The following is a 10,201-nucleotide window of genomic DNA, read 5'->3' as shown; positions in this document are numbered from 1 at the left end:
GTGGATGGAGATGCTGAGGTTCAGCATGTTTTGATTCACATAAAGTTCAGATTTGGGTGGTTTCTTGTGAGTCCGTGAACACACTCACTGATTGTCCTTCATTTGAGGCCGACAGGATGGGTCTGCTGATTAAAAACTGAACATCTTGGTGTTCCAGCAGGATGACGATCCGAGCACACTTTAAAACTAGTTGGAATGATAAAGCAGAATAATATTAAGTTTTTGGAACCCACTTGATTTTAATCTGATTTCAAATACATGAAGCCAGACTGTTTTACTGAGCTCTTGCAATTCACAATAAAAGAATAAAAAGTGCATAGATATGCCAGATGGAATCGTATCACAAGCTTCTTGATGGCTTCAAACTAAAACTATGAAGTTTCTCTGCAACTTTCAGGATAGTTCATAGCAAAATGGGAAATGACCTGTACTTGTACAACACTTTATCCAGTTCAGAGGACTCCAAAGCACTTTGGAGCTTACTACCATGTGTGTAGCTTACTACACACATGGTAGTAAGCTACATAGCAGCTACAAGTGGCCAGAGGCAGTGTGACAGAAGGAAGGCTGCCACTCAGCTGGCGTCACTGGGCCCTGTGACCAGCAGCAGCAGGCGAGGAGGTGAAGTGTCTTACCCAGGGACTCGATGACTGATACGGACAAAGCGAGGGTTTGAACTGGCAACGCACTGTCGCCCCACAATGTGTTGAAATGTCAGTGGTGGTGCATGGAGACGTCACGAAATAGTAAATACATGCACTAATTAATTCCCATCAACACTTATAGGTCTCACTCATAAATCAAATCAAATATTGCACTGGACACATGGGCAGTGGATATGTTTAATGGTGCTTTCTTACTTTTTTTTTTTCCGCCTCAGAAAGATTTTTGGCTCGCCGCTGGGATCATTTTGCTTCCGTCTCGCTGTCTTTGCGTGTCAAAGTGGGGCACACCCATCAGACTGAATGTGCCAGCCCCTCCAAGCCAGTTTCTGCCGGCAAGGGAACCCGCTCCTTACCACGCATTGCTTCCAAATATAGACTCCTTCCCTCTGTCTCATCCCTCCTCCTTCCTCATACTTATGTTGCCTACAACAAGCAAGCTGCAAGATGTAGTTCCCCATCAGCAAGAAACACAAATATATAAAATCAAACACAATGCTTTCTAGCAAAATTTCACAACCTAAAAAAAAAATCTATTTCAGTTTGTAGTGTAAATATTTGGGCCTCTTCATGATTTAGGTCTTGAAATGAGAAATAAGCTGATTTCTATTTGTTTCCCCCTTATATATACCATTTCAGTAAGATATAGTTGTTTTGTGTCATATGTACATATTAAAGCCATGAAAAGGAAAAAAACATCAGTATTTTTGAAGTGTTAAAGCTTATTGAGCTTGTCACTGGAAAGGGCAGAAGATGCAAATGTCGCTCTTCAAACCTTATCCTGACAAACAGCAGTCACAGACGCCTCCAAGCCTCCTCCTAGAGCTCTGCAAGTAAAAGCAACTTGACGTCCATTATCAAGGCCGGAAAGACTGTAAGAGGATAGTAAAGGTTTTTCAGGCAGACTGTAATGTGATTAAGAAACTGAGGTTACCCGTAATGGTGGAAGTCGAGCTTGGCTTTCAAAACCACACAAAATAAATCACAATAACAACAACAACAACAAACTCTCACTGTGAAAAGAGGAGGCTGACTGGAAGAAGTGCTCGTCCTCAAATGCTCTTTGTATTTACTCAAGTTTTTTTTTAACCAAAATAATTTCTTTGACGATTTGAAATTTTTATGTTTAACCCAAAAAGAAGAAGAACAACAACAACAAAAACCCCAGAAGAAATCTGTAAAAGCTAGCTCAAATGCTTTTTCGATCAGAGTTAGCTCTGTGAGCAGAACAATGTCTTGACAAACAATGGCCTACGCCTTGAGATGTTGCTTCAGTATTACTCCACCCTTTGCTTCCTTATGATGTCATCTGTTTTGACAAGCGCACCAGTCCTTCCTGCAGCAAAACACTCACACAACACGACATGATGCAGCCACCGCCACACTTCACAGATGAAATGGTGCTCTCAGGTTTTGCTAGTTTTACCCTTTTTTTTTTTTTCCAAAAATGTAAAAATGATCATTATAGCCAAACACTTTCCTGTAGTTTCATCAGTCCACAGGAAATGTCTCCAAAGAGGCCTTAATGTTAAACTGCAATAAACTTCAAACTGACAGTTTATGTTCATAAGAATGGATTCTGCCTTACCTAGCAGACTTTCAGCCCGCGTTGGTGCAGTTCTAGACTGGCCATTGCCTTCCTGCTCAATTCTGCTCGATTCATTCCAGGCTTTCTCCCATCCCCTTGGATTCCTCTGGTAGAATTTATACTGGGCCAATCAGTGTACAAAAGGAGAAGTTGTGAACAAAAGTGCAGCTTTTCTATGCTGTTGTTTCGGAATTGTAGTCCACCTGTAGTTTTAGCAATTACAGAGGAGGAAGTTCAATTGTTTCTCGATAACTCTCTTCCTCACATCTTAGCTGATCTCTTTAGATTTTTTTCATGATGTCACTCAGGGTAGCAGTGTGTTTGAAGTCTTACATTAAAATACATCCACAGGTGTGTGTTTCTGTGCAGCTTAATTAGATGCTTAGAAATACATGATGTCATCATCTGAGCTTCCCTAAATGGTCTAAAGGCACATTAATCTCAAGTGTGTGTAATGTAGGCATTGAGGGCATGTGCAGACATTTAGTCATAACAGAATGATTAAACTGGCACCAAATTACCTCAATAATTTCCAAACAAGTTTTATTTGAAAAAATCATCTCAGCCCTTTCTCTGTGCATCACATCGTTGTGCCTGCAATAACACATCAGCTACTTTGTAATAAAAAAGTTGCAACATCTCAAACCACAAGGACAAAGAAGAACAAAATCTGCTAGGATATATTATGAGTCATTATTCTAAATAAGGAAATCAGTAAACATCTTTATAAATATATGTATCACATTAGAGAACAACTTTTGAAATCATTCTTTCAACTGAGGAAAAAAAAAGTTATTGTATGCATCAAAGTGTAATTTCAAATGTCTAATGATGAGTTGTTTGTGGACTCAAGCCACAGAACCACTTGCTGATTACTGCCTCGGTTGACTGTTATACATTCTTAACAATAACGTTTTTTAAAATTTGTGATAAAATACTTTCTAGAAATAGTTACAATTAATTAATGGTACAAAAAATATCCCTAAACCGAAAAGACGAATGCCCACAACATCTTTATGCAAATGAAAAAGAAGAACAACAAAGCTTTTAAAGACTTTCTTATTAGTCTTTCGTTCTTTATTTTCAGCTCCGCTTTTCTGGTTCATTTCTTTTGCTTTTCTCATTCTTATGGGGTTTTCTTCATTGTTCCCTTCTCTGATTTTTCCTTCTGCCAGGCAAACCTCTGTAGACAAGACGAGATTTCTCACTGGGCCATTTGGACCAAAACCGCCTTCCAGGCTCTGTCTTTGTCGTAATCCTGCAGCGTCCCATTGGGTGTTTGCTGCTGATGCATCAAAACACAAAGGAGAAGCACAGAGGTTAAAAGAATGAAATGAAAAACTCTTCATTAATCACGTTGACTTCATGTAGATTGTCAGTTAACTGTCAGGAGGAAAATTTACAGCTGTTAAAAAGAAACAGAAATAAAACTGGATGTGACCTGTGGCCTTTTGTGTCCACAGCCTCTCATACCTCATGGTAATGAGTCGCAGTCTGTAAGCTGTCCTCACACTCTGGAGCCCCCAAGCGGAGCCGACTCTTGTATGTTGCACAGTGCACCACAGTGGCTGAAGTAAGTACTGCCTGCACCAGCAGCAGCACCATCAGAATCAACAGCAGGATGTCATAGGATTGCTGGGAGACACACACACACACACACACACACAGACACACACACGCAAAAAAATCCCCAGATGATTTTATAAAGTTTCTCAAGCTGCTTTTCAAACCTTCGCTAATTTGTTTCACGGTCACTGTGAGTTCAGGACTGCCGCGTTCTAGCTCTGCACATTTCTCAGTTAAGTTCACCTTGGCTGTAGGCACGTCATGCAGAAAAATATCAATAAAACTGATCACGCTGCTAGAAAGAAAACCCGAGGCTGAAAAGAGGAGGGGAGACGTCACGCTGCTGATGGCAATCAGCACCTCCACCTGAGACGACACAAAGAGCAAAAACACAGGAAATGCGACAAAAAAAGTGAAAAGCATAGGAAATAAGAGGAGGCAGACCAGAAGTGTAAACCAATCATAACTTCCAACATGATGATAGTCTGGAGAAAATGGCACAGAATTGTGAAAACTGAAAGTTTTGGAATTTAAATTAATGTCAGAATATAAAAAAATAGTTTAACTGATCAAAATACTGTTTTTATTCTGGAAACCTTTGTTTTGTACTCACCAGGCATTTGTTGGGATATTCTGACACAACATGACTGGCGATTGCACTTGGAAAACACTGCAAAGGACAAGAAACGAGCATTAATCCACATCTGGCTTTCTTTAAAATGAGCTTTAATTTGTGTCAGTGCAAAAGGGCTAGAAAACCTACAGCTACAAGGATCCAGAAAAACGTGACAGACAAGTATGGACCAGGAAGCAGAGCGTCCATGTTGAGGGCGATAATCCCTCCGAACACGGCAGAGATTCCCACAATCACTTCAATAACCTGTGATAACCGTTTTTTAGTAATTAAACTACAGCCAGTAAATGAAATGCAACGTCATTTGCAGCAAAAGTGAAAACTATACTCACAGAATATGCTTTAAGGAGTCGAGTGGGGAACACCGCAGGTTTTACCACCACAGGTCTGTCATAGGACTTTAAGATTGAGAGGGGGTTAGGGCGGAGGCAACAAAGAAGAGGGCTCAGTATTATGCAGGAAAAGAACAAAAGCAATCAGTCACACCTTTCTGTGGCAGCAGCAGTCGTCTGCAGAGCGGGCCGACAGTATGACTGTGGTGGCCATCAACACCTCCAGCACGATCATCAAGATCAGGTTAAAGTTTATCTTAGGACAGGAAGAGGAGTGTGAAAAGGGATGGAAATACAAATGCTGGCAAAGACGAGAAAAAATGTTCCTTAGAAACGACAACACTGAGGATGGATTTACATTGACAGCAGAAGGATTCAAGACCAGTTTGCAGCCAAACCAGACAAGGCAGGTGGTCGTCACGGCAAATGTCGACACGTAGACCACCTGGAAGTCTGACACCTGCATCCGCAGTAAAAAAAACTGATATTGTTGCAATTTTTAAAAAAGATCTAAGTTATATCTTTTTAAATGAAAAGTCGTAGCTCTTGTGCATTCAGCCTTCACTCACTGCAACACGTCGTTTCTTGGCAATAGCAAAGCTTGCTATTGCTGCAGGGATACCCTGTGAGGATTAAGCAAATTATACCAACGGAGATCATTTTAAAAATGAAGATAAGGCATTTTGCCATAAAAAATGCCTCATTGAAACATTGAAACGGTGTTAATAAACTCAATAAAGGTGACAGAGTCCGTGATGGCCACTCACCGAGCCTGCAGCACAGCGCAAGTAGTCCATGGCAACAGGAAAGACATTTCCCAGGTACAGGGAGAAACCAGATGTGATGAGCAGACTCCCCTGGAGATTTATAAACACATACACAGAGGGGCATACATATATGCATATATGCATTCACAGATCAATATTGTACCAGTCAACATAGCAATATGATAGAAATGTGATTGATTTGGGTTTTGAATTATTCATCTGGATCTTCAGGGTGAAATTATTGCCAATAACTTCAATAAACAAAGATAAAATACAAAATTAAGAATTGCATGTGTACATTTACGTTTAAGGTGAATACAGTCTCAAAAATATGCATACAGCTTTGATGTTTGGCTAAGAGTTAAAGTATTATGTTAAAATTCCCTTAGCGAGTTGCAGTTTGTTGGATTACAGACTTTTTAGAGCATCGACAAGCTTCAGGTATCGTGCTGACACAGTACATACCAGATTCTTAGGCAGAAGCAGTAGAGTTTGTTTAAACCGACTGATTTCCTGGCATCCAACTTTTCAGTAAAGTTGAATTGAAGACTCTCCAAAAGCTTAACGTAAGAGGCAAACTTGTGCTGTCCATCTGCAAAATGCTGAGGGTTCTTTAAAGGATTATTGTTCAAGCTCCAAAACAGATTCTGTGAGGGATTGGAGGAAATCTACAATAAATTCAAATGGTTGTATTAATTCTTGGTTATGAAACTCATCTAGGATGATTCTGTTTTATTTTATTTATCATTTATCAAATATCATTTATTTATTTTTATTTATCATTTCACTTTGAGAAAAATGGTGTTAAAATGTATCATTAGAAGCCCTAATGTAAAACGACATTAGGCAATGATGATGCGTGTGTTTAAACTTCTGACCAGCACTTCAAATTTATTTTCAGATAAAAGATTCCTTAGAAATCCTTAAGACATAAAAGCTAACTTGGAGAGATTAAAATAACCCTGAACCTGAGATCCCGGCCAAGAGACAACTTACTTCATTTATTATTGACCACGTTTCCTCACTTGTAAAGTAGAAGCACAAAACAAGAATTTTGTTGCCAAATTTCACTCAAAACTCATAAACTGGGATGTTCACTCCTTAACGGAATAACTCAGTCCCAACTTTATAAGCTGTTGTGATTTGGACTGGACTGGCAAACTCTTCATTGTGCTCCTCTTTCCCTCCTTTCCTGACTACGTCTCCTCTCACCCCTATGAGGACACTGTAGAGCCAGGCCCTGTAGCTGAAGCAGGGATGCTTTAGAGGCTCCGGCTGGGCCAGCTGCAGGTCACTGGCCCTCACGTCCACTGTATAGCTGTCACGCTCCGGCCTCTCCCTCTCCCCCCGGTCTGGCCTTCTCTCCAGACTCCTGTCGCCCCTCCGCCCCAGTGTCCCGTTGCTCCTCTCCAGTGTGGACGTGCGGCTGTAGGTGAACTCTTCTCTGGCAGACAGGTCTTCACGCTGCATCTTTCGAAGGAGCTGTCGACCAACTTTGGGGCGAGAGCGGAAAACAGTGAAAAACAAAACAACTGCAACTCAGAGTGTCCTGCAAAAGTCGCCACATCACATCTCTTTAGCGTTTATGTACTTGGCCGCGTTTCCACCACTGAACGTGGCATAGTTTTGAGGTAAAAGGGAAAAATGCTTTTCAAGAACTATGAATCTGAAAAGTGTGGTGTAAATTTAGATAGCCAATCCTCTTTGCTGAGTCTTCATTGGAAAACGGGTCAAGCTTAGTTAGATTTGAAGATGTTAAAAACCCAAGAGGGGTTCTTAATTGGATTTTTGTCTGGGCTGTTCTAATGCATAGAAATGCTTTATTTTAAACCGCACCGTTGAGGCATTAGCTGTATGTTTGGGGTCATCGTCCTGATGCATCCCCCTTCACAACATCCTGGATGAACTTATATTTAGTCCCATATACATTCCCATAATTTCAAACCAGCTTCCCTGTCCCAGTTAAAAGCATCACCATGGGATGATTTTGCCTCCGCTTTGTGCTAAAGTTGAGTCGGTATCTTCAGGATGAAGTTCTGTTTGTTTTCTAAAACATTACATTTTAAATAAAGCGAGATTTATAGATGTTCTGTAAACAGATTGCATTATCTGAACTCTGGACCTCTGCAGTTCCTCCAGAGTCACTCTTTAATGTTTCTTTGATTTAATCTCTTCTTGTCTGGCCTGTTAGATTAGGTAGAGAACTATGTCTTAGCAAATTTGCAATTGTGCCATATCTATACATTTTTAGACAAGGATCGGTGGATATTCAGAGCTTGTGTTAATGTTGTTCCCTGAGCTATTTGTTTTGTTCCCTGGCCTTCATCCTACTGCTTGTCCACAAATTTCCTGTAACAATTAAAGCACCGAGGCCTTTACATAATAGCTGAATGAGGCAATTAGTCTAAATCACTTAATTTAGGGATATTGGACTGGAAAAGACTGAATACAGAGAAACAACTGTTTTCTATGTGTTTTTAAGCTTCCACTTTATAAAAATGTAATACTTTGCATAAGCCTGTGACATAGTTTCCCAATAAGATAGATTCAGGTTAATAGTTGTAAAATATCAAAACAAGTTCAAGGGATACAACTACCTTCGAAAGGCAGTGCACATCCTCATGTAAGTAACTCTAGACTTTTTCACGGTCAGATGTAGTTTTTACTTGAAGCATTCCAGCATTGAATTTCAGAAAGAAAAAAGAAAAAAAAAGTACATAAAATGCTAAATACACTAACTTTCGGCACACGATAAATTATTGAAAACTAGACAAACAACATCCCTGCTTTTATGTTAAGACAAGGATGACAAAATATTTCTCTCTTTATGCTTACCTGTTGTGAATTCCTCCAGCTGAAGTGTCTTCTATCAAAACATCACATATAAAACGCGGCTTATTTATCTCTCTGGCCTTTCCTGCCTCATCTTCCTCCCACACAGATTTACTCCTTCTTTAAGTTCACTCCCTGTTTCTCTACTCTCTCTCTCTCTCTCTCTCTCTCTCTCTGCAATGCTTCTCAGAACCAGTTCTGAAAAGTTTTTGGTGCCCTTCAAAGCGCGGAGCTAAAACACATGGCTGTTGTGTTGCCAGCCTACTTTGTGCCAGAGGGAGAGCGCTTGTGCATGACAACAAGGGGGAGGATGAAGGGGCTCGCGCTGGGGGCAGAGTTAGTAGGGCAGACACCCCTATTTTATCCCTCCTCCTCTTTGCTCCTGCACACAAATACACACTCAAATATGCGCACGGCAGCCCACTTAGAAAACTGAACAATGGGGCCTTCAGACCCGAACAACTCCGAATGTTTTCACATCAGCAAAATAAGAGTTTCAGAGAAATCTCTTTGGGGACAGTTTGCAGTTGTCCTCTTGCATTACTTTCAGTCACAACTTCCCCCGGTGTTGCTTAAGTGCTTCGCTCACAGTTCACAGCTCGGTAAATTAAGATGCCCAGCAGCGCTTTAGAAAAGCGGCAGCAGAGACATTTCCACGGCTTCGTCACATGCTCTCCCGTCTGGCGGAACTAATACAATGATGGATCCTTTTTCCCCTCATCGTAAAAATGAAATTTAGGAATAAAACCCCGCCAATGAGGACGCGCTTTGAGTGAATGTTAATTGTGTCTACGTGTGGACATGTCCCTGGATGCTGCGCCCCAGGATTCCAGTCACTCTTTAGTGCGGCGCAGCATTCCCAGCTTCATATTGTTCTCAACCAGCTGCAACCATGGTGACGCCTTAACAACTGTCCCTCAATTACAAACACCGCGCACACACACTCAAAGGGAGACATGCACTTTGCAACAGTCTCCAGAAACATTGGAAGGGATCTGTGAAACTGGCTGACGGAAACACTCCGGCATTCGAATACTAATGCAGTCAGTGAAATGATATTTATAATAATAATAATAAAAAAAGCATAAACAAGTGAGTTCAAAATCATAGAGGGAAATGAATCCAGCATTTCAGACTGTGGTTGACGATACTGCCACACTGGCAAATGCTGAAGTTGGTGGGTTCAACTTTTCACAGTCTCAAGCAGATCTGCTGCTTTCAAAAAAGAAAAAAAAAAATTGATGCACCGTGTATAGAGGACAGTTGAATAGTTGTTTTCACAATTTCCTTCACCCTATCCTTAATAACTGCATTAATTAGTGTGGAAAGTTTGAAGTAATTTACTTTTGGGTTACAAAGGCAGCTCAGTTTTGAGACTCACACATGGAAACAGAATCCCCAAACCAGCAATACACCTTGCCTGGCCTTTGGTAGCAACAATGCTAACTTTTATTTTTATGTCCAACTTCCAAAGTATGTCACCGTCCAGGAAAGCCAACGAGTTCCCCATCAACAGCCAACAAGAAAGGCTTTGATCTCTTTTATATTCTGGTTGAGGTGAGAAGGCGATGGACCCAAATCCAGCTCTGAAATTTGAATTCCTTAAAACTCAGAGCTGTAGACTCAACTTTTGATTGATACCAATTTTATTTATCACTTCTATATAACAGAAAACTCTATTAGCAAATTAATTTTCAAGTTGATTAGATCTCTTTAAGTCAGCAAATATGAATGGTTAAAGTCTCCGGGCTAACGTTGTTTATGAGGTTCCAATAATGCTCTGTTCATTTAGGGGCTCCCAAAAAAGAGAATGCTGTTAG

The 10,201-nt window shown here is 40.6% G+C and overlaps 1 protein-coding gene across 1 annotated transcript; it reads right to left on the bottom strand.

The window, feature by feature from the left end:
• Nucleotides 1-2,781: 2,781 nt before the first annotated feature.
• mlc1 (modulator of VRAC current 1) lies at nucleotides 2,782-7,038 on the bottom strand. The gene is made up of 11 exons (XM_088006780.1): nucleotides 6,762-7,038; nucleotides 5,550-5,639; nucleotides 5,352-5,405; nucleotides 5,141-5,242; nucleotides 4,937-5,038; nucleotides 4,783-4,848; nucleotides 4,580-4,696; nucleotides 4,430-4,486; nucleotides 4,060-4,182; nucleotides 3,724-3,885; nucleotides 2,782-3,535 (listed from the first exon to the last, which is right to left on the bottom strand). The coding sequence occupies exons 1-11, from the start codon at nucleotides 7,017-7,019 to the stop codon at nucleotides 3,455-3,457; spliced, it is 1,212 nt and encodes a 403-aa protein (XP_087862906.1). The 5' UTR covers nucleotides 7,020-7,038; the 3' UTR covers nucleotides 2,782-3,454.
• Nucleotides 7,039-10,201: the final 3,163 nt, after the last annotated feature.

Source organism: Poecilia mexicana, unplaced genomic scaffold (genome assembly GCF_051168715.1).
Source record: "Poecilia mexicana isolate PSO_F unplaced genomic scaffold, ASM5116871v1 scaffold_6, whole genome shotgun sequence".
NCBI lineage: Eukaryota > Metazoa > Chordata > Actinopteri > Cyprinodontiformes > Poeciliidae > Poecilia > Poecilia mexicana.
The sequence above is the reverse complement of the archived record's forward strand: the minus strand, read 5'-3'. Positions and strand labels throughout refer to the sequence as shown.

Excerpts from the sequence above, each read along its gene's own strand:
- mlc1 (XM_088006780.1), bottom strand. The coding sequence starts at position 7,019 with ATGCAGCGTGAAGACCTGTCTGCCAGAGAAGAGTTCACCTACAGCCGC. Across the intron at positions 5,243-5,351 it reads CCAAGAAACGACGTGTTGCA|GTGTCAGACTTCCAGGTGGT; the intron begins GTGAGTGAAGGC and ends CTGCGGATGCAG. Across the intron at positions 4,697-4,782 it reads GACTCCTTAAAGCATATTCT|GTTATTGAAGTGATTGTGGG; the intron begins GTGAGTATAGTT and ends CGGTTATCACAG.